Below are 25,205 nucleotides of genomic sequence, written 5' to 3' on the forward strand. Positions count from 1 at the left end.
GCGCGACCGAAAGTCACGCGCGCAGGCAATGCTAAAGGGTAGGGAAAGACTGTGAGAGGATTTGGCCCCAGGAAGACATCTTAGCGAGGAGAAAGAAACATTAAATGCAACGAAATTGGCTATTAATAACGCTGCAGCAGCAGTAAATTTTCTACTTAACAGGTATTCAGTTTTTCGTACGACGGAGATCTTATACTTAAAAATCAACAAGTCTCGAATGTGTAATGGATAGAAACGGCTGAAAAAGCAGCATTACCAATGCAACAAAGAGCCAAGCTGTTTTCTAATAGGCTTAACAAGACGCATATTAATGATAATTCTTTTTTTCATGCAACGGAGCAATTTTAATGACGATGCGGAGCACAAAACGTCAAAAGCTTCAAATTAAAAAGAAAGAAAAAATAAGGGGGCACAAAAGGTCACAACAAATTTAAATATATAATGCTCTAGCTGCAGAGTTATTTTTAATTTTGCCAATAACTAGGACTCTCTCTCTCTCACTCTTTTTTTCTCTCCTGTAATACATCACTCCTTTCTCCCCACTGACTTTGTTCAAAGAAACCGTATCGCGTACAGAGCTTACATAATAATACAGTGACCTCGTGAGCGCAAAATGCGAAAAAAATGAGCTCGTACAGTATAAGATCCACGGGAATACGGGAGTGCGAGCCTATTGTCCGTAGCAACTGCGGCATGTACCCGAGGTGCAGCGGCGGCGGCGGCGGTGGCGACCGTATAGCAGCAGCAGCAGAAGCGCCTTAGAACGAATAAGAAAAGAAGCCTATATAACAATGAACGGCCACAAGAGAAAAAGTATGTAGTTTTCACGTGCTCACTCTCTTTCGGACTATATATACGTATATATCTCTAGCAAGCCGGTCTTTCTGTGCGTATTATACATATAACGTAACGCAGCCTAGATAATTATGCAAATATCCAAGCAGTGCACCGATAAAACTTCTTAATTAACTCGGCGGGGGAATGGGAATTAATTTTTGTCGATTCAAGAATATTCTTTAATAAAGACCGTATTAATTTTATCCTTTGTACGGATTTTTTTTCTTCGCATACTCGCGCTCTCTGCGAATCTCTGCGGATGGCTGAAAATCACATTTGGTCCGTCGATTAAGATAAATTATAAAAATTTTCTAAGCACGTCTTCATTTTCGCGAGGATAAAAGATTTTCCACATAAAACATTATCGCTCTACTTCGCTGGGTCGCGCGTAAAAAAAAGAGAAAGAGCTTTAGCTCGAAAAAGATTGGTAATGCAGGCAAATACGAGCGATACGCTGGTGCAGCTGCTAGATATGTTACGGGTAGCGAGATATCTGCAAAGGTCAACGTTGAAATTTTTTGCTGCAAATTTAGCGACATGAAGTACAAAAAAAATCGAGTGCCCGAGGCAATTTTTTTTATACCACAATGTACATTTCTGTTTAAATATTATTTAATTAATAAAGAACCTTTAATTTCATATGAAAATTTACATTCCCTAAAGATGCGGAAAAAGGAAAAAATTTTAACTAATGAAAACATTTTAATCCCATTCTAAAAAATTAATTGCAAATATAGTGACTTGATCATAATATTTGTATGAAATTACTATACGATTGCATTGATCATAATTAGGTTGTCTAGTTTGTCTTCTACAAATAACATAAATAAAAAAATGCACATCAAATCAACCTTGATTCAAGCGCTAGTACTATTTTCTCCGAAAAAGATGAAAAAAGAAGAAGCAAGCGACATCTTAAACGCTTATAAACTTTAACTCCAATATTTACAGCTTTCGTTCTTCGTAGGATAGCATGAAAAAAATGTTTTAAAACACGCAATCATCAACGCGAAAAGTAAACTCGTGATACAGTGCGCGCGGCCAGTCCTAAAACGGAAATTCGAAAAGTTTCTCTTTCTCACCCTCGTAGGGCTTCTCTGCTTTTCGAGCTTCCTACACGTATACATCAAGGCAGCTGCTGCTGCAAACTCTTTTACACACGGCGTGCGCGCGAAGTAAAGCGGAGTAAATGTGAAAATAGGATTTTTTTTCACCTCGACACGTAAACAAGGCTGTTATTAAGAGGCGATTCAGCCCCCCAACACACCGGCATGGTAACGTTCACCCTCACCCTCCTCCTCCCTCTTCTCTCTCTCTCTCTCTCTCTCTCTCTCTCTCTCTAGGTAATCAACTAATCAAGTGGGTCTGCTGCTGCTGTCACCACAGCCGCTGCCGACGCCGTTGCTGCAGATAGACGGGCATGCGGCTGAAGTGCAAAATCCCGCAGAGCCGGAGAAGAAAACGGATGGGACTAATTACGGGGCATGGTCCGCACTCGACTTTTTCAAAGTCTCTCAAACTTTTTTTAATTTTGCCCGTCGTCAGCGCGGTACACTGCGGCAATATACTTCAAGGCATTATATACGCACGTAATCGATAAAACTCGGTAAGAGCTGGTGAAGGAGGAGGAGGCGGAAGCGGGGGCCCGGTAACGCAAGAGATACATATACACTGCATCCGATGGAATTACTACTTTTCGATTAAAACGCGCAGAGAGCGAGAGAGAGAGAGAGCCAATGCACACATACTCGATGCGGCGGGCAAAGTGGATAAGTAATTTTTGCGCCAAGATAAAAGGAAGAGAACAAACTGCGCACGCAACGAGAGCGGGCATTCGCGCGCAGTGTATACGTTGTATATGTGCAGTATTATATACGTAAGCCCGCGCGACTCTTTGATTAATCTAGTTAAGTGAAATTTGATCGATTTACATTTAATTAGGTTTAAAGTATCGGAGTGGGCTTGCGCTTGTATTTATATAAGCTGCATCAGCGAAACATACAGAGCAGCGGCGGCAGCAGCGACGGCGACGGCAGCAGTAACATTTCATCGATGAGCCAAGTGTAACGGGAATTTACGATATCAATTTTGTTAAGCGAAAAGCGATCAAGCATCGCACACGTATACACATTTATATCGTGTAGTAGTAGCAGTAGAGTAGCGAGAGTTACCCCGTCGAGTTATACTCAAAATCAGGTTATTTTCGCTGATTGTCCGCAATGATCTCTTGGCCTGGTCTCTTTCATTATTCGCTGGTTATACATCTAGTTCGAATTGTTCGACTGATTGTAATTTATCTACTGAGCGATATTACCGATGAAAGATTATTTGGTATCGCGCGCGCTTGGCGAACGCGCGGAGCAGCGACTTTGACATAGCGCCTTTGAAATAATTTGCAACTTTATATAACTAGTTTCATAATATAAATACACACATACAAACAAGAAAGAGAGAGAAAGGGAGAGTCGAAACGTGCGCTTACATGTGCGTGTGCTGGTGTACCGCAAAGGCAAGGGAGTACATCAGCGCACAGTTCTCGCCAAACCGCAAAACAGTAAACACGCGAGCGCAGGACGCGCGCACAGCTCGCGGATATTTTTTTCCACCCTTGTGTGTAGCGCAGTTGCTCGAGTAGCAAAGTAGCACGGGCAAATATACCTTATCAAACGTCTTTGCGTGTGTGTGAGTGTGGGTGTGTGTGTGTGTGTGTTTGCACGATCTGTGCGCGGGAAAAATTCTTAGTTAATTTTTCGTATAATCATAATATCGTTCGCGCGTACGTCTTGTATGCGGCTCCTTGTTATTACTGCGCTCGAACCCACACACACGAGTCCGGTTCAGTAGTACGAGTGAGAGGGCGAGAAAAACAATTTTTACCCCGGCAATCCGTTCGCACGAGTAAATGTTATAGCACGCAGGGCCGCGTATTTATAACGACGGATGCGCGAGCGAGGCGAAAATTTCGTAACGAGTCTGTAGCAGTAGCAGCAGCAGCAGAGCGAGAGAGAAAACCATTACTTTGTACGTCGGGGGATATCGATATGTGATATTATTTCAGCACCGACGAATATAAGCGTGCGAAAGAGCGAGCGAGAGAGAGGAAAATGGAAAGCCATTCCAACGGATCGGCACAGTAGAATAAATTAAATAAATACTCGTTTCGATGAGAATGATTTTATTGAAAATTTGCCTATACGCACTAAAGTGCGAGTTGGCGCTCGCGCACATATATATATAAGATATACGTATATGTCGAGGTCATTATATGCGTTATCATCACGGAAATCCTCCACTTTCAAGTACAGAGGGACTACTACTGGCGCACTGGACGGTGAGCGTGGCGTACATGCAGCGAGTATGATGTTTAAATGTCTGAAATTCCGCGCGCTGCACCGTGGAACGTGTAGCGAGTAAGAGAGAGAGAGAGAGAGAGAGAGAGAGAGGAAGAGGGAGAGTTACCCATCCGTTCTGTATAATCGAAAATTCAACTCGCGCGCACTGTAGCTCTCTCTCTCTCTCTCGGGCGCGCGTCCACCCGCGCGTATATATCTCTCTACACTAAAACCCGGCCCCCGCGCTAGTGCTATACGCTACACGCACTAGCACTATAATCGTTAATCGTCGCGTATACGTGGCTCTGTGTGTGTGTGTGTGTGTGTGTGTGCATGAACATGTGCACGGACGACGCATCAATCGAAATTGCCATTGGACAAATTTCGCCTATCTTCAACGACTACAGCTTACCTGCAGCTTGCATACGATATTTCTCGGCCTCGGCTGCACTTGCAAAAGCTACATCGCTGCTGCTACTACTTTATACACGCATATATACACACACACACGCACATCCGATTTATTTATTGAGCTCTTTTCCGTGCTAAAGAAAGAGAGAGAAAATAAAGTCGAGAGAGACGTGGATTTCGCCCCGGAAGCTCCCTGAGCGAAAATTGAAAAGCACTTCGATAAAGCCTAGCGCTGTTGGCTGTGCAGCAGCAGCTACTTGCGAGCTTACAGGGCTAGGCTCGCAGGAGATCCCTTCGCCATTTTTTGCGCCAAAGCTCGATAGTCTCACCGGATTGTTCGAGAGTAACACATAAGTTAAGCGGTCTGAGATAAGGTACACCTACCACCTATATAGCTACCTATAGTCTCTGCTGCTGCTGCCGCTGTTACTGCAGAGGTGCGAGATCCCGAACTTTTGCTACTGGGTTATTTTCTTGTCGCGTACACACACACACACACACTTCGGGTGCAAGCTCGCACTCTTCACAGAGGAAGCCTCTCAAGAGACAACGAGCTATATTAGAAAAAGTCTGCACGCGCGATTGGTATGTACAGCGCGAGAGAGAGAAAGAGAGAGAGAGAGACAGACACGCCACCAAGCAATATTTCCCACGAGGGATCTATCTCTATCTCTTTTTTTCTCTCTCGCCCTTTGCAGCCGACCTTTCACACAAAACACGCGTTATGTACTGCGTGATAATTCGATCGTATAGGTGAATGCGTCTCAAACGTAATATTGAAAATTATCCAACTTGGACTTGTTTTCTGTATACGTTGCAAACTCCCTCATGTAGCGCGTCGTCTGCGCTTAACGTATAAATATTTAGTTGTATGAAGCCACGATGCACAAGTACACAAGAGCCTTGATTGTCTTGTTTCGGTCAAGTTTCGAGTCTTGGTACAAAACGTGTGGTCTAGTCTCTGATGAAGACGAAGCCAACTACGACGGCAATGACGATGACGGCGACGACTATGCTGATGATGATGATGATGATGATGATGGCTTTTACCAAGAGGCTCATGCATATATACACGCACTTTATACACTTTAGACTTGAGTGTAAAGGAGTAAGAGGGAGAGAGAGAGAGAGAGGAAAAGCGAGTTACTCGTCGGCAACAACTGCCTCTACAGCTTATGTCGTATGTATATTGTACACTCGCTGCGGAGAGTCAAGTTTTCGGATCTTTGAAACTGACGAACGATGTACTGTTGCCGAACTGATGCTGTATGCCTCTGGTGGTGTATCTGTGTGTTACAGTGTATATACCACTTCTATTGTTGCCAAAAGCTCCGCCCCTGCCCGCGCGTACGACCAAGAGAAGAGCTGATCACTCGAGGCCCGACAGATGCCAGAAGTAGGTCTGTATCTCTGGCGGAGCTTGTTGGTCGTCCTCGCACAAATATTGCACTTTTTGCACGTCATGTTTGAATATTTACGATTGAAGCGAGTCCGGAGTTCCGTTAAGCCTGCTACATCGACGTGTATCCGGACCGAGAAGGAAAGAGAAATTAGTCCAGCTGACATTTATTTAACGCCCGAAACTAAGTATCGCGTCGTTAAAAGTTTTGCTTCGTCCTACCGCTTTTGCTTTGGAGTATTATAAAGTTTGAAAAACCCTTCATAATTAGTTATACCTACAAAGCAGAAAAAAGTTCAGCAGAACTGAATAAATACACAAACAGATTAGGACGTTTGCTAGACGACATTTTCTTCCGTTGGAACATCGAAAATTTATAAATAATATGTATATTGGCTGCTAGAAACAACCTTTGTATAATTAAAGAAGCGATAAAAATTAGCACAGCGAGAGAGGCCAAGATTCATAGTCGAGTTACGCGCAAAAAGATGAAGAGGTTTTGGCTGTGGCGAAATCGCGGCCATGTATTCAAGTAGCTCCTGTGACTAAAACTCATCATTCGTTTTCTCTCTTTTAAAAACTTACACGCGCAGTCGTCGAGGCTTTTTCCCCTCGCGTATTATGCAGCGAATGACGTTAATGGTCTTCCACGGTTCTTTTACGAGATTTTTCGCGAGTGGCACTACCTTAATCATATATGTCTCTTTCACCAGTCGAGTCATTGATCAAAGTCTCTCTCTCTCTCCCTCTCTCTTTTCCTCCTCGCGCAGCCAAAGAGTAGTCACGCTCGTGTAGCGAATTGCTATAATGTATGCGTCGTTGCAGCTTGCGCGCGCGGGAGTTTTCCTTTTTTTTTAGCATTCGTCGAGAAAAAGCTTCTCTTGATACTGGAGACGAAGAAAAAAGCTTGGTCATTTCTTCATTCGAGGAGTTGCTGCCAGTGGTTCCGCTCGTAGATATTATTATACCGCGTGGCAAGTTTTTCCATCGTTCAAAGCTGAATAGTGATAGAGGAGGGCTCGACGCAGTCATTTCTACGGCTGATTCATCAAAACTTGTCAGTGGGAGGGATTGGTCGTTTCTTTTTCGAGGGACAAATAAATAGTCATTACGCGTATTCCTCATACGCGGCGACCCGATGACGCTTGTGCGTATTCGCACTTGTGCTGTGTGCAAGCTTTATATACGCGCGTACATAAAAGTTGGAAACAGTAAAAATACAAAGGGCGAAATTCTCGGAGTGCGGAGTTCTACGTTAATAAAAATAAACAATGTATACACGGTGTGGCTATTGAGTTGATTAATATTTTATTTTCGATATCGCCCAGCAGTGCAGTAACTGGAGCTATGATTCGTGACACATATATTGGTCTATATAAACGCAAACACACACCTGTACCAAAATGAAATTGTTGCGTTAATTATAAGCGTGGGCAGCACGCGTAAAATTGAAAAAGAGTGTACGGAATATGTGATTCGACGTTTCCGTATGTGCATGAAAAACAAAAGAGAAATTTTTCCTCTTCTGCAATACATATTAATATTTGACAGTAAATAATAGCAAGATAAAAATTTTTATTAATACAGATTTTTATTAATATAGTTTTAAAATCGTGCTTTAACTTATATAATTATTTTGATTGTGCCACTTGCAGATTCGTAGATTTAGATACTGGACATCTAGCGGTAGAGATTGAAACAGGTTAAAGTTGAAGGGATTAAAAATTGATCTAAATTTTTTGAGACAGTAAAATTGTTGTTTTCATCCCATTTAAATTGTGCCAAATAATTGTGAAATAATTGTGATGTTATGCCAACATGGAAATATGATTTACGTTTTTCATTTAGTTTATCGCAAAAAGTTCAAAAGTCTTCTTTTGTTACAAATCGTTTGATTTACTTTTAAAATGAATAAATGTTGGGTTAAAAATCATTAATTTTGACAATTTTTCTTAAAAATTGTTTCGGTCCGTGTTCAGGTTTCGAAATACTCAAATTCATGATCAATAGGTTATTTCACTTAGCAATACGAAGAAAAATCAAATGTGAAAAATTTCCCCAGCGGCAGTGAAGCCGGCTATAAAGACCCACGCACGATGCGTCACATTTGAAAGCGCAACAATCTCCTTCATTACAGAGCTACGGCACGCATTAAAGAGCCGTAAAAATATATATTCCCAAAACCCAGACGGAACAACAGGACAATTTACGATGAATGCGACGCGCTACAACCCTTCGACAGAAAATTTGTAGCAATAAATGCTCTCTTCCTTGACGCGCGCACCCTCCTCTCCTCCCCCTTTATATACCTTCGCACTTATACAATACGTACACACCATGGCGTGTAATTACGAACCTGGAGTATTTTTATACTCGTGTATACGTGTGTGCTGCGCGTCGATTAATTCAACGCACGCCCGTACGGGTACGTAATTTGCATTCAACTCCGCGACGCCGTCTCTTTCATCGACGACTATTATATTACACGCGCGTCGCTCGCGCCGAGAGAGAACAGTGCGGAGCGGTACAGCAGCAGAAGAGTGGGAGTATATTATAGAAATCGAATCTGTCGAGCGGCAATCGTTCCTCGTTTTACGTTTATATACTCGTGTACACCAGTACCAGTCACCGTGCACTGCCTGCCTGTTCTCTACTGTACGTGTGTGCGACATTGTGCGCGTATATATATATATATATATATATCTGCGTGTAAGTCTGAGTATGTAAAAAAGAAAATGATGCCTCGAGGGTAAGTTATCTAGGCTACACAGGACTATACGTTGAATTTCGAGCCGCTCGCTCGAGCTCTATAGATATGTACATATCTTCGTTTCAGTGCGCAAACTCGGCCATGTCCCAATTGTCGATTGCTAGTGTTAATATTATTTTCTACGTCATTAATGGGCAAAACTGGGCTGCTTACTCGTTAAGCCTCTTTCTTTGACTATTGTAGCTCGGCGAAACTGCTTTTGAGGATGAGAAAAATTAAGAAAAGTACTTCGTCGCTTTGCTTCGCCGTCGGTATACTCGGCTTCTCCCTTCCCAATTTAAGGGACATAAAGATAAAAGATTTTATAGTTTCAGTAACAAGTCTAGGGGTATATATACACACGCGAGGAGAAGCGGTAACGCACTTATGCAAGCAGGGTCACCCACTGCTGGTGCTCGGTGCTGATGCTGCTGCTGCACTGCGCTGCTTCGCTGTAGGTACGCCGAGAGAGCTAAAGCGTGAACGCAAAGTTCGAAGAGTTTTGAAGCGAACAAGAACTTGCGCGTTAGTTTGAATTTGGCCCCGGAGGTGGAGCGCTACAGCATCTCGCAAGCCCTAGGGTGGGCTATGCATACACCGTCGCCCTGCGCGCTACCCGCCGAGGGTGAAGGCTAAGAAAATTGCATTCTGCACGTGCAGCGGAATTCCAGCAATATGTTATTGAGAATGTCTGATGAGAGATGAACACTTTTTATATATACGCCGCGTAGTACGTACGCGTAGCTTTCCTATCTTTCAGTTTTCTGCTGCTGCTGATGCTTGCGCACTGGAAGAGAAATTATTAACGAAAATTTTGGAAATATTTTCCTGCAGCGCAGCAATCGTTCGATCGAGTAATACCGCTCGACGTTGGCTCAAAAGGGAGCGAAAAAGGGTATCGCTATGAGCTTTATGAAATAGTCACTTTTGCCGTGCACATTTTCCAGAGATACCTTGTTTCGTCTGCAAAAGGTTCCACGCAGTTTACGTAAATCGCGCAAAACATAGTTTCGATAAGTTTAATATGGAAAATCATACGCATCTTTAAGAGACGACGCACCTCCTAAGATGATAATACACGCAGTCGGAGAAGACGCTTTAACGCAATGAAAAAAAAAGAACTAGAGACTGTTTTTTTCTGAGAGAGCGGGAACGGTGAAAAAAAGGGCTTAAAGAAGCTGCTTTGCAAGTTTTCGCGAGAAACTACTGGGCGCGTCATTATCGCTTGGGAAACGAAGAGATGCGCGCGAGGAAAGGTAGTATATGCGCAGTTGAGGTGGAAAAAAACGGTGAAATCTACAAAAGTAGTACAGTTGAAGAAAGAAAGATAAAGACATGGCGAAGAAGGGAGGTAAAGTCTAGGTGGGTGGATAAAAAAACGAAAGTTAGATTGTGCCCGCGCGCGCGTGTTTGTGTACCTTCGCACGTGTGTATGTGTGTGAGTGTGTGTGTGTGTGTGTGTGTGTGTGTGTGCGTGCAAAAAGAGAGAAAAACACACAGTGCCAAGTGAAGAAGAGTATAGGATACGTAGCTATATATACACAAGAAGACACACAGTATGTCGAGAGATAGTTCCACGCTGCTTTAACAACTATGGAAGTAAAAGAGGGCAGCAGCTGCGAATCTTGTTCTTCTTCTGGCGAGACGACGACGACGACGACGACGACGAGCTTTCGCCAAGTGGAGAGAAGAAGCAATGCGAGATGGTTAGGAAAAAGACTAAACTAAGACGAAAAGAATTTGCGACCTGTGAAAAAGATTCGCTGTCCTTACTTCACTCCCTGCTAACTTTTCATAATGAAATGAAGATGGGGGATTAACTTTTGAGCCCTTTCACTCGACAAACTTGTCCTACCCTCTCTTCCTTCTCTCTCTTTCTCTTTCTCGCTCTCCTTCACGGCGGTAGTTTTTCTTTCGTGCGGCAGGGAGAGAGAAAAAAATTGCATTCGGTCTTTGCGAGCGTCTGGCACATATATACAAGGAAAAATAAAAGACCGACCCCGAGTAAATTGGAGAATTTGTGTCTCGCGCATTAAATGAAATGTTTAAGGGTTTTGCCTCACCCAGCAAAGTATGCCATTATATTCATTATACGCAATTTTCTTTATTTATCGACACTTTTATGCACAGCGGACATACACGCGTATACACTGAGAAAAAAAATTCATTGATTCAATGAAACGTTTAATTGAATACAATCTATGAAATAATTTCATTGAAATAATCTTTTTTTATTTCATCCAACAAAATATTTAATTGTTTTTACCAAAGTTTCATGAAAACAATTAAATATTTTGTTGGATGAATGAATTATTTCATAGATTGTATTCAATTAAACGTTTCATTGAATCAATGAATTTTTTTTCTCAGTGTACGTACTGCCGTTGCTGCTCAAACCTTTTCAGAAGTCTTCGGGCCCAGCGATCTGCACTTAGCTCTCTTTCGAGCTATATAGAGGCGCAGTCGACGGCGCATTCAATCTTTGAATTATTCAACGAGCGAAGAGCCCAGCGGAGATAGTGTACGCGAAATGGCGCCTCGCGTTGCTTTTTCAATGATTCAAACCTAAGCATCTTGGTTTTGCCTTTATAAATGTACATTTATTTATACGACTAAGCGAGACTGGCAAACTTAAATTCAAATGCCAGCCACTTAAGCAGGACAAGTTAATCGAAACTCTAGCTCACTTTGAGCATGATTTTTTTATGCAACGAAAAAAATGTCTCTCGCAGGGCACGCGTTGATTGCACTTATCAATCAAACTACAAAAACACGACCAAAGAAAGAGGAATAATTTTTCGCTACGAGCTTAATCTTGCCGACAAAAGTAAAGTAGCATCTTTGGCACAATGGCACTGCAGCCTAGTAATACTTGCTATGCACACACAGACACACACGCATACACAGAGAATGGAAAAAAAGAAGATGAATGGCTCGTTGCACCGTTGCGTGAGTATTCGTCTGTCTGCGCTTCGAGCACAATGAGCAAAAAAGAAGCGCGCAGCAAAACACGCGAACAAAAAGTGTTGGATGACACGAGAGGAGCCGAGAATATCTGTGCGAATATATATTTTTTACATGTGTGAGCGTTGCGTACTATATAGTGCAAAAGAAAAGTGGGGTAAAGATCGACTTTGAAAAAGCGCGCGAGATCACGGCGCGACGTAATCCAGAAGAAAATGACATTTTACTGCTGCCGAGATCTGCAGCGCCGAGGCGGCCAGGTATATAATATACTATATACCGCGCAGGAGAACACAATTGGATTGTGATTTACGTTAAGCTCATTCGCAGCTAGTATACCCCCCTCACACAGAGCTCGGCCGCGCGAGAGGCGAAAAAATTGAAACGAATGAGAAGATATTCATTCGCGAACGATTGTTTCAGCTATCGCACAAATGCATTATATACAGCTTACAAGGTAAACGTTGAGCAATTATTACCGAAGCGAAGAGAAAAAAGTCAGAGAGAGAGAGAAAAATTTGATATCCTTCACGCGAGTAAATACGGTTGTACGCGTTGTATTTGAACGACAGGTTCTACAGCATAGGTGCTCCAATAGCGCCGGGGAAAAATAGAGAAGAAAAAAATTAGTTCCTCGGTGCAGCTGGAGCTGGAGCAGCAGCAGCCCTTCACACTCGATTTGACTGCAAAACAGTCGGGTGTACGAGCAACCCATACCATAACGCGTGTGCGCTATCCTATACTGCAATAACGTTTCAAGGTTTTTATCTCTCTTACTGCAATAATGTTTTTTTTTTTTCAACCTTTTATTTCCGTGTTTTTTTCCTGCTCATTCAGGCGCTGGAGAAAATTTTTCATTCGTGCGGTCCGATTCAATCGACCGGATGATCTGCTTCGTAAAATTAGTTGGAAATGGCATATAAGAGAGAAAAAAAGCGCGCGAGCCAGAGTCAGTTTAATGAAACGATATAGGATTACGCCTGATTTTCTCGGTGCGCGGCACGAAGATAACGTAACGCCGATGCTGTAAAATTTACAAATGAAAACCGAACTTTTATGGTATGAAGCAAGAAAAAATTACCGCTGATAAATAGAGGGTGTATTGCACTCGATTGTTATTGGATGAAGCGAAAAAGAGAGAGAAAAAAAGACGGACGGACAGAGATAGAGGCAAGTGAAATGGCTTCATACAAGCCAAAGACCGACCAAGAGTCTCTGTTTTTACGCTTTTTGAAAGAGGAATGTTTTTTAATTAGCATCACTGGAGCTTCCATCATTAAAATTGCTCGCTCTTCCTTTTCAAGTCCGGGCGCGAATCGTGCCTTTTTTTTCATGTCTCTTGAAAAATATACGCCCGCGTGCATAGCTCGGACTTCCAAGGACGAATATTGTTTTGATAAATAAAAAAAAGTGCGCGAGAAGCAAGAAGTAGAAGACGGAATCAAGTGTTATGAAAGTTTTGATGAAAGAAAAGTTTTGTAAGCAGTTTGCGCTCGGCAAGACATTCAATTTGGTAACGTTATTTTACTTCAGAGTCGTATTTCGAAGCAGAGTCAGGATATTGGCCATGCGTCAAAAAGCACATCTTTCAAATAGATCAAAAAAAAAAAAAAAAGAAAATCAGATAGAAAATGGATGAAATAAAAAAAATTATTAATAATATAGCATTTAAAAGTAACTTTTTTCCTCGCTCTCCATTCTCTATATATCTCAAGCAGGGTAATCGGGAAAATCTCCCGTTTCTCGGAGATTCAATATAAGCGCCCGATTTCCAGCGATTATATATATGTCGAAGCTCGGGCGGTAGTGGCATCGGTTTTCGAGTATACGTATCTCGGGTAGAATCTCTCTCCATTGAAATCTCGAAAGTCAGTTTAATCAATGCACCGACCGACCGACGGGTGAGAGAGAGAGAGAGAGAGAGAGAGAGAGAGAAACGATAGAGAATCAAAACGTTTAAGGTCAAGAGTGCGTGTGAGGGTGGATGTGGGTGTGGGTGTATAGGTATATATATAGGTGTGTGCAGTGCGCTCAGTACAAGTGACGCGATTTTTTCTTCCGAGTTCTTTTCCCTGGGGTGTGCTTTGTACGAAGCGCGTGAAAAAAATCTCGATGCGTTTCAAGACCAGCTCGAAGTTTGCCGCGAGGGAAGAATCAATTGACCTCTCGCTTTTCGATCCGAGAAATGTATCCATTATTTCAACTCTCGAGCTTGGGTATATATTTGCTCGAATTCGAATCTTACTCTCTGTGCCCTTTTGAAAAAAGCACCAAGTTGAAATTCAGTCCGAACGGCAAAAAATCCTCGAGCACACATACACGTTGGGTGCACGTATATAAAAAAAATATACGTTTATATACACACATACATACTATAATATAGTGTCAAGAGCTTCGCTCCGGTTGAAAGTTAATGAGACACTCTCGCCGTTAATTTCCGTCTTCCGAACTCTTTATTTTTCGAGAGCTCTTTGTCGCCGCGCAAATAACCTTCCTTCTTCTCTCTCTTTCTCTCTATTTCTCGTTGTGCTGAGGCTTCGTAACGTACATATATATATAACATATATAACAGACAAATGAGCTTGTACGTTTGACTTTGGAATAACCTATTTTTATTCGCTCTCGTACACATACGCACGTGTTTCTTCGCACAGTGCATTCAATTACCCTATTTTTATGTACGTAAGCTAAATGTACGCCCGGCTGAAATTTTACGATCGATGTAATAAGAGTGTTGAATCGAGCTATTCTCTCTTTTCGCGCAATGCTTTTTGCGTATCATGTAATATGAGGGTGTGTGTGCCAGGTCGGATAGAAGAAATAAAATCTCCGACCTTGCCAAGAAGACTATTACATCAATCGTAATCTCTCTAGCGTATGTATGTGTGTGTGAGTTCGCTTTTGTAACTCTGAACACACGAAATAGGAAATCCACCATCGTCGAGCTTTAATGACATCTTTTTAAGCTTTTGTCTCTCTTTCACTCCCATTCGTCGTTTCTGTTTCACGGCGCAGTGCAGGATTTCAAAGAATTTTCTAATTTTTAAAGCTGCGCGTCGTGCTTGTACCCCATCGTTCTTCTCGTTCAACAGCAAGTAATTGGAAAAATTGCATACTCAAATGCACAGGGAGAGAAATACAGAGAGAGAGAAACTGGGTATACATGTGCCTGACTGGCGCACTCTGGGTCAGCTAACAGCGCGTAGAGAGGAAAATGTTTAATTAAAAACACAAAATGAAATTCTACGACGGGGAAACTTTTCGAAATTTCAAGTCGCTCTGGCAGTAAAGTTAAATATGACGAGCGAGACTCAAAAGTATGCTCTGTGTTATGTATACGCGCGCGTGTGTGTGCGCGCGCGCAAGCGATGAGCGATAGGGCACAGCAGCAGCAGCAGAGACTAGACTTTACGGAGTAATTTTTTCATTACGGTTGCTAAGAGGAGGCCAGGTATCATGATACGCACAATGGGCTACATAATATTTTCGCTCGCGAGCGCGCGATTCTTCATGCTTTCCGACTGCTTTAATAATACAGCCGAAAGTTACGTCGGTTTAGAGGCCACTTCTCTTCTCTACTCCTCTCGTCTATAGCTTATCTCTTTATATCTATATTTCTCCGGTCGCAAATTTCCAACCGGAGAATTTAAAATATACATGCGCGCACTCAAAAGCATTTTGAGCGGCGCTGCGAATATTTCTTTTCATTGTAAGCGCAGCAGCAGTGGCGGCATCGTTCATGTACAGGGTGAGGAATAAAAAAAAAAGTGGAGAAAAAAGATTTTTCTTTCTCTGGTATCATGTGACTCGAAATATCTCGCGCGCATTTTGATGCATTTCAATAACGAAATGTCACTTGAGAGTCGGCAACGAGAGAAAAACGTCAATCCTCCTACTGTCAAAGCAATCAAGCCTCGGCTGCTGCTGTTGCAGCTCAGCTCGTACCTGCGCGCAAATCGATGCAATTCAATCCAACGCTAGACAATTTATGCTACTAGCTTCGGCGTTGCTTTTCTTTTTTGCTGCGTCGTGTTGCGGCGTAGGTATAAGGTGGGTAGGTAGTAGTTGTAGTAGTAGTAGAATGAAAAAGAAGTAAAAAAATAAGAAATTCGCAGCGAGGAAAATCGCGCGCATTATTGTCTGTAACTAACGACGGCGACGACGACGCCGCCAAGGCTGCGCGCACTCGGAGGAAGAAGAATATTATTTATGCGGCGTGTATAATGCCGGCCTCGATATACTACATAGGCAAGAGGGAGAGAAAGACAGAGAGAAAAAGCATCAGTAAGTGAAGAAAATACAGCGCGGCAGTGGTAGTCGGTACCGGGGAGAGAAAATGTACGTATACACTTGCTCTGTACGATTTGGCACAGACTTTTGCCTCTCTCTCTCTCTTGCCTTATACATGCCGGGAGAAAGGGTAAAAAGCACTTTCCGCGATAACGACAATGTTGCTGCTGCTGCTGCTTTCTCCTTTCTGCGGTGTCCTCTTATTATTCCTCTTCCTTCTGCCGTTGCGTACCAGCGCAACCACCCTATGCGCGCAGCGTGTACCACATAGATGTATAAGTGCTCGGGAAAACGAGATGCAATGTATTATGCGTACACGTAGCTAAGAGAGAGAGCAAGAGAAAAGCCTCGGCGAGAGGGAGACAGACGGCTTAATTTGTTCGAGAGAGAAAGGCGCGCGAGCGAGCGATAAAGGAGTTTATGCTTATACGCACGGTGTGCTGCAAGCTTGTCTCTCTCTCGAGCTATACATATACGTAGCGCGCGTTGACGCGTGCGTGCAGGCTGCACTTGTGAATTTCGTCAGATATGCGCCAACACGTATACGGATCATCGCGACGACGGAAAAGGGTATATTATATGCTACGTGTGTACGCGCGGGCAAAAGATGAGCCGCTGATTTTTATGTACCGTAAGCGAGCGCAATATTCTCGTGCGCAGTAGAGGGCTTGGCAAAAGAGAGGAGGCCAGCTCGAGCGCAGAGAGGCCAGAGAGCGATGAAAATTAAAGTCGAAAATACGAGCGCCAGGGCGAAATTCACTTGATGTACTCATTGTTTAACTATCCGACTTTATATACGTGTATGTAGCAGCAGCAGCTTCGCGTCGAGTCGAGAATGCGAGTCGCGAAATTACTGCGGCGCATGCAGCGCAGCGGCAGCTTCCTTCAAAACTAGTTGCGAGCTCTGCGGTACTGGGGGAATTTTCGGCGCCGGGATTGTTATTAATCATATGGCGAATGAGCCTAAAAATACACACTTGCACTTGTATATAGACATAGACACGTACACACACGCGCACACGACATTAACTCTCCACGTGTATGTGCATTTAGTCGAAATTAAAGAAAATTCATTACAATATACACCGTATACGCCGCCAGCGTGTGGATATTTTGTCGGAACGTGTTCCAGAATTCATATCTGTATAAATGCGCGCGCATTTCTCGTCGACACTATCTGGGCTTGGCTGTGTCGCGCGAGTATTACTCGTGTGTGATGATGAATACGTAGGAATTTGACGCTGCGAGGGAGAGATAGAGACAGAGAGAAAGAGAGAGAGATGATAATCAAATAGTCAACGACGGCTACATAATAATTTTATCCTGGCGTAAAATTATCCATCAAAATGGAAATTCGCATTGAGTGAGTGAGAGAGAGAGAGAGAGAGAGCAGAGCGGCAAAAGGAGTCCGTTGCAGATTACAAAATTTAATACCCCGTGTGTGTTGGTTGGCATTCCTCGACGTATTATACGCGCGCGCGCGCGTGTGTGTGAAAATATAATCTTCGAGCACGCCCAAAAAATAAATAAGAAGTAATATACGGTCATAGTTTTAGGGATAAACAGGTAAAACAGTGCGGGAAAGCGAAGGTGGAAGGTTGGATGCTCTAATAGCAATCTCGGGTCGGCGCTAGCTGAAAGTGACCGAGAGTGCACTACCGGCGAGGCTGGCCGAGAGAGCAGGACGCAGAGATAGAAAGAGGAAGCGAGAGTGAGTGAGAGAGAGAGAGAGGCGAACTAATTAAGCTGAACGTCAACAGGATACAAACAGCAACGCGGACAGAAACAATACGAACTTTGCCAGAAGCCAGTGGTAAAAAACAACGCTCAGAGTGAGAGAGAGAGAGCGAGAGCGAGTTCTGCTCGGCCAGTGTGTGGAACGAAGTAAGTAAATTTCAATTAATGTCCTGAGGCAGCTACTTTGGTGGCTACGCCAAAGTCCTCCTCTGTGTGTGTTAGTGTATAAGCCTGTATGTGTGCAACTATATATACATTACCGGGGCAAGAGCTCGGATAGGATGAACAGATGCGGAGGCTGCAGCAGCAGCACCAACGCCAGGCAGTAGATAAGATCGTTGATCCGTGTAAACGAAGATCCTCGAAATGCCTCGCAGCTTGTTGCGTAATATACGCGCCGCAGAAACGGAAACGCGTATAAGCAAGGATTAGGTTGACTTTCTCGCGATTTACTCGCTCGCAGAGTAGCGTACACCTATATATAATATCTACAAACAAGTGTTGCTCCGTACGTGTGCAATATGTGTGCGTGTGTATTTGTGTGTGATACGATGCGCGAGATGATTCAGCTATTAACGTCGTTACATTCGAGCAAAGAATCGCGCGAGTCGTAAAACGATGGCTCTTTTAATCTGGCGAATGATTTTAATTTACCAATTTTCGGATTATAATCGCTCTCGTTGCGTACAAAGGGATTTCTCGGAAATACTCGGCGCGCGCGACAATTACATGTATAATTTTGACAGGCATCGAGCCGTGTAATACAGAGTAGTATTTTAATGGATGATAATCATCCGAGTACGATAATACACACTTAACGCGCTTTAATTCTTACGAATAATCCTCTCGCTACAACTGCTTCTTTCGCTCTTCCTCTTTGCTCTTTCTCTCTTCTCGTTCTGCTTTGGCTTATCCCCGCGATCGTGCGGATCCGAAAGCCAGAGAGAGAGAGAGAGAGAGAGAGAGAGAGAGAGAGAGAGAGAGAGAGAGAGAGAGAACGCAATCGTAACTCCGGCCAAGGCAATGCGATATCTACTACAATAGTTGGCATTCTGCAATCCTATGGATATCTTAATTAATCCGTCTTTTCCGAATGCTTGACTCTATATGTATTCTCTGCTGCATTTACATTGCGCTACGCGCCCTGTCGCTGCTGCTGTTTCTGTTGCAGACGCCATTAAACAGTGGCAGTAGATAGCGCGCGACGACGATATTGTAACAGGTTTGTTGTTTAACGCGCGCGCGCCAGGACGGAAGAAAAGAAAAACAAAAGAGCCGCAGAGTCCGATGTTACTCGAGTGAAAAGGGAGTGAAAAGAAAAAGAAGCAGCAGCCAAGTAAATCGGAAGAAGGGATAGTAGTACAAGCGCATAAACGACTCGGCGCGTATGAAGCAATAAAACAGAAGTCGTAAAATGAAACGACGCTTCTGGCTCTGCATGCTTAGAATCAACTCTCGCTGCTGCTGCTGCTGCTACTTCTCGCCGCTGCATCTCCCGCTTCGCGTCGTATACGTACTCTTGCACCGGAGCTTTTCTTTCTTTCTCTCTTTCTCGCCGGCTCTCTCTCTCTCTCGCACTCGGAGGTCCGAAAATCCACGAATCCAATTTGATTCTACGAAATTAACGCGCCAGTGAACCTAAGATAAAAGCATCCACCTTCTCTGTCCGAGTAGGAGAGGCGAGATCTAGCACGCGTTCCTTGGCTCTTTGGGCTCTAATACACATTATATATATATATATACGCAGCGCGCTCACCGTGTGCAGTAGCAGTGGCAGCAAGTAACTCTCAGGAGTGAGTTATCCCTCCAGAGGCCACCAACGATATTAGGGTGAATTTACTTTCTAAGCACTCGGGCATTAGATCTCGCCCATTCAACGGTGGCTACCTTCTCGGGGGGTGGCTATATCTACCTTTATACGGCTCAGACGTAAGAAAAGGCTACGTATATACAAAGTCAGTCAGTATGTGAGGATATGTACATAGCACATGTAGATATATGTATATATGCGCACACTTGTGCGATGCACGCGCGCAAGAGAGAAAGAGAGAATTTATAGCAGCACTTACCTATCTCCTCATTGGTAATCTTGGCCCGGACGAGCGTGCTCGAGGCTACGGTCAGGAGAATCAGCGCGAGTAGCCACCGACGCGCTTGAAAAACTGCCGCCGCTCCCGCTCGCTTATCCATGATTTTTGCACCCGGCATCCTCCCGCAAGTTTGCGCACTCGCGTGCATTAGCTATATCACTGTATGTATTTATTCTCGCGAGCACTACGCGATTTCGATGTGTCTGTAGGTGTAGGTGTACCTACAAGTGTGTTGTATATATGCGCGCGACGAGAGAAGAAAATATGTCTCGCCGTTGTTGTCGCTCGCTAGCGCGGCAGGGGGGTGCAGTAGCGACGTCGAGGCGTCGCAGCAGCCCCGTCGCCTCGACGACGCGTCACTTCACGTCACACACGCGTCAGTGTCTCTCTCCGCTCTTCTTTTCCTCCCACCACTTCTGATGTGCCGTTGCGTCTGCAGTTTGTTGTTGTTGTTGTTTTTGTTGCTTTTTATTCCTCTCTCGCTCGCTCGAGCTCCTTTTGTCTACGTACGTCGTTGCTTTTTTTCTCTCGCGCTCCTTACACAGAGCCCTTACGCAGCATTCGGCACTCGAGATAGAGAGTCGGGCGAGCGCGATTTAAGCGCGCGTTCACCTTCTTCGCCGGCAAAAGCGCGGGGGGTGGTGGTGGTAGAGGGCGAGAGAAGGAGGAGGATAAAAGTACACTCAGTGTCTAGCTAGAGCTTGCAACTTGACGTGTAGTGTGTACTGCTTGCTGCATACGTGTGTGTGTACGTGTATGTCCTCGGCAAGTGACAGTCGCTCCTCTCTCTCTACCCTCTCTCCTCTCCGTTCGCTGCACGGTCGTCGTCGTCACCGTAGCCGTCGTGTGCGTTGATGTGAATAGTCCTTCTTCCTGCGACTACTTTGCTCTTTGGGTCTTCACCCTATCACTCGACGACGCTGCAGGCGAGCGGGCGGGCATGCTGTATACGCTATCAGACGCATAAATGTGATTGCCACTGCTGTCGCGCTAAAGTAACGGAGTAGTCAGACAGAAATGTATTTATTTTCTTCCTTTCATCTTCTTCGCGTGGAGCCTCGGCGCCGACACGCGCTCGACTGTTGTTGCGCGCTTCCTTTTCTGCCTTCTTCTTGTTGTTGATTTGCGAGCGAGCTCTGTGTGCACGAGTTGTTCTACTATTACTGCTGCTACTGCTGGAGAGATGCGTAGAAGGAAAAAATAGGAAGCCGCTTAAACGAACGGCGATAAATCACAAATCTCTTTCTCTTCGAGGATTCTATAACGCCACTTTCCTTCAGAGCGAAAATGTACACCTCCTCTTTGTGCGTGAGCCCGAGAAAGGGAGAGAGAGATATTCCTCCTTTTTCTCACTTTAAAGTGTTCACAATAATTCTCTCTGTGTTGCTGCCTGCGTTGCCGGGCTCTCTTCAGCAAGAACGACGACGGCGAATATCATCGATGCTGCTACTGCTGCCGCGAGAGTCACGCCTTTTTTCTTTCAACATCAAAGTCTGGCGCGTTTACGTAAAGCTTTGGGGATGCTCACGAGCGCGAACTGTGCGATGCTTAATAGTCACTTTTGCTGTTCTGCCGTGATGCCTCGGTAAACCTGTAACAGAAAATGAAAAGAACAACTTTAATTACGCACGAATTCGCATGTGAAAGGATGAAAATTATTCAAAGGTATAGTTATAGGCTTATAAATATTCGCTGCGATTCTCGCACACACAAAATATACGCATGCATACAATTACAACTTGTTTTTTTTTTTTTTTTTTCGTCAAGCCATTTCTCAGATACGTGTATAAACACAGCGCGCGTATAAGAGCGCGACGAACGATCAAGGTTTTAACTGATAATCTGTATTTTTTCGCTACCTGTTCCCTCTTTCTCACTCTCTTCTCGCAGGCTACCAGAAAATGCACGCACGGATCGCTCGGATTTATTGCTTTCTTTACCTCCGACACGTTTGATGCTCTTCGAACATGTATTTTTTATCTCTTTTCTCACGTATGTATTGCCTCGCTCCTTCTCTCGATTCTCTCCATATACGCTCTATATATCCTATATCCTAGATACACACAAACACGGGCGAGGAAGAAAGAAAACCCGCACACGCAATAGATATCGTTTAGAAGCTCCTGCGTGTAGAGATCTGTGTATATGTGCGTATAGAGCATAGTAAATCTCTCCCGTGGCTACTTACTTCTCTCCTTTCCATTCCCCCTTCTGCGGGTTTGTTTTTTTCATTTCACTTCGCGGTTTGGCTCGTTCTTTTTTTTTTACTTTTCCTCAGTGCTGCATTGCGCGCGAGAACATGCACACGCGCACACACATATTTTCTCGTATCGGTGCGCAGAGCTCCCCGATTGCGGCCAATATTCCAATAGGGATGCGAGGTAAACTTTTTTCTCTCTCTCTCTCTTTCTTTTTTTCCTGCTCGGTACGTTGCCTAGCTTTTCCAATTCTCCTTCCTTCTTTTTCTCTCTTTCTACACTTTTTCTCTATTCAAGCGTCGGCTGAAGTGCGCCTAGGATACTCGCTGGAATCGCGTTTTCTTTTAGCCTTCTTCTATACACACACATATACACGTAGGACGATCCTCGTGCAATCCAGTGCATTGCTGGATAACGCAGTAAAAGTACCAGAAGCAGCAGGAAGAAAAGGAGGAGGAGTTGCAAGGATGGTTAAAGAAAGCGAAAAAATATATATTCCGGCCGGCCGGCTACTAATCAATAGCGATTGCTTTTACTCGGCTAACCTGAAGAAGTAAGTGAGTGCACATCCAGCCGCAAAGAGAGATAGAGAGAGAGAGAGAGAGAGACCGAAAGAGAGGGAGAATGCATCAATGTATGCGTGTCTAAGAGTATAAAAAGCCGTAGCACGAGGTGCTTCTCCGGCACTGACTATATATACGTCTTGTACATAGACACACGTTATATACGTATATAAGGCATACACATGCCACAATATATAGATACGCGGCCACATATACGTATGTATGGGCTCTGGATGGCAGGAAATTGCACTTTTCTTTTCTTGCCGACTCCCTCCTCGTTTTTTTGCTTTACTGTTGCTGTTCTTTTTTTACTCTTGGGCTGTATGCGCACTGTGCTCTGCTCGTGCTTTTTTGCTTTATTCTTCTCTGAGAGGCTGCTGCGCGCGAGGAAGCAGAGCTCGATTTATCCATATATACGCCGATGCAGCTCTATACTACTATTACTACTACTACTACTCTCTTTCGCGATGATAGTGGACGTTTCGAGATCCATTAAAGCTCGTCTTTACGCTTTTGTGTTGTATTCCAGATAGAAAATCTATCGCATATATATATATATATACCCCGCGAGAGTAGTAAGAAAAGCTGCTGGAAAAGAGAGAGAGAGGGAAACGATAAAATTAATAGCACGTTCGACGTTAATTCAGAGATACAAAGCGAGGGAGACACGAGGCAAAAATACGACGACGCGAAACGATACGCGAACGCGATCGCAGGTTTCGCTTTATATGAAATTATGGTGGCGCTTAATTTCATCATCTATCGAGAGGGCCGTATATGTTGCTTCGGCTGCTGGGGTTTTAAAGCTCGTAAATTGATCGGTCCGCCGGTATGCGCGTATTAAGAATCACTTAGATCCCAGCGTTAATAATGCCTAATTATTGCTGCTGCTGTTGTTGTGTACGCGTGTGTTTGTTTTATGAATTACTGCCTTAAGCTCTATAATACATATAATATGATATTGGGCGGAAAAATATACGAGTGTACACGATATTTATCAGGAGTGCGGGTGATGGTGGGTGTACTGCGGAGGCGAGCATACGCATGAGGGATAAGGAGGAGGAGGGAGAGAGGGGGGGGGGGAGTGAGTGGATGAGATAATGCTCATAATAATATAATAAAATTTTATGTTTACAACGAGCTGAAGAACAGTTTTAACGAGGCGGAACCGCGTTATCTCCTCGTCGTACCTATTTTGCCCTCTCTTTTCTCTTTCTGCCGGTGAACAACGTGAATAATTCTACGATGCGGCTAAGTAGGAAAAGTAAAGCAATCCTCTTAAAAAGATGGTAAATGGGTATATGCTGCTGCCTGCGAGAGTTGCAAGCTACACTAGGTAACGCGCTCTCGCTCAGAGCTGAACGCTAAAAGCCTGCGGCTACACCACCGACACCACTGCTATAGTTGCTACTACTGCTCCCTCAGTGCAAGCTACTGCTGCTACATACTGTAAATGTGTATGTGCTTAGCTACTGCTGCCAGGAGCGTCTATAATATCCAACAATTAGAAAGTTCGTTTTCGTTCGCTACTACTGCCTCCGCTGCTACTGCTGCTGCTGCTGCTGCTGCTCCTGCTAATGGAGCTTCAAATCTCGGGGTGAAAAGAGAAAAAGAAAGAGATGAGCGAAGAACGAGCAGAATGCAGCAGTATCTGTACAACTTAACGGCGTGTCACTTGCTGTGCGTTCGATCGTATTAATAGCGCGCGTATACAAGCGCACCCACGTGTTTTACAGATTTGGGCGGTCGTTGTTTTTTTTCCTATCTCTCTTTTTTTCCCGTCGTTTAGCAGCTCTTACGTGCGTTCGACCCTCTATCTCTGCGTTGCGTGTTTACACGCACACTACGTTTTTTGCGCCATTCGTCGTGGTCGTCTCTCGTGCAGCGTGCGAAATCGCGTTTGTGCAGAGTGGCACCGAGCCGAGAACTATTCGGACTGGCGCACGCTTGTAGCCCCGACCGTACGTAACGAAATGCCACACTGCGCCAGTAGAGAAGCGAAGAGAGAAAGAGAGAAGGACGTTAGGTGTGCGAGTGTGTATGTTACAGCCCGGCCCCCTGGCTATGCATATATAAGCGCTGAAAATTACAGACAGTAATGAATAGCGCATCGCTACCACTGCGTTATTGGACGCTTCCGGTAGTAGTTATGGGTGTTTTTTCGTAGTTACAGTGGATTTTTCCTTTTTTCTCCCTCTCTCTCTTTTACTCTTGCTTCTTCTATCTCTCTCTCCTGCGCTCTTTCACTCCTCCTCCTGCTGCTGCTCTCTCCACACGTGCATGTATATGTATGTACAAGCGCTTAATTTGTTCAAACGACGCACACACGTACACGGACAGGCAGAGGCGGGCGCGGAAGAGTGCACGCACGCACCCCGTATTCTGTTTGAGCCAAAAGAAAAATGGAGCAGCTTAACAGTCGTGTATAAATTTAAGCGGCTACACACAAGTATAACACACACACATATACACACGAGAGAGAGAGAGAGAGAGAGAATACACTGGGCCAAGCATTTTTTTATAATGCGAGTACCAGAATTTACATATTACACGCGGAATTTTTGCGCGTTATGTGCTCACGTGGAGAGTAGTGGCGTATATTACGCACACACGGACACACACGGAGAGAGAGAGA

At 44.2% G+C, this 25,205-nt stretch overlaps 1 protein-coding gene across 1 annotated transcript in view; it reads right to left on the minus strand.

Annotated features, from left to right (window-relative positions):
* LOC111694436 overlaps window positions 1-25,205 on the minus strand; it is a 131,129-nt gene that overhangs the window by 86,833 nt on the left and 19,091 nt on the right. Inside the window, exon 2 of the mRNA XM_023462632.1 lies at window positions 19,789-21,400. Within this exon, the coding sequence (XP_023318400.1) occupies window positions 19,789-19,957 (169 nt within the window). The 5' untranslated portion in view covers window positions 19,958-21,400. The remainder of the gene's footprint in view (window positions 1-19,788; window positions 21,401-25,205) is intronic.

The sequence above is a fragment of the Trichogramma pretiosum genome, unplaced genomic scaffold (assembly GCF_000599845.2).
Source record: "Trichogramma pretiosum strain Unisexual culture from Peru unplaced genomic scaffold, Tpre_2.0 scaffold11, whole genome shotgun sequence".
In the NCBI taxonomy this organism is placed as follows: domain Eukaryota; kingdom Metazoa; phylum Arthropoda; class Insecta; order Hymenoptera; family Trichogrammatidae; genus Trichogramma; species Trichogramma pretiosum.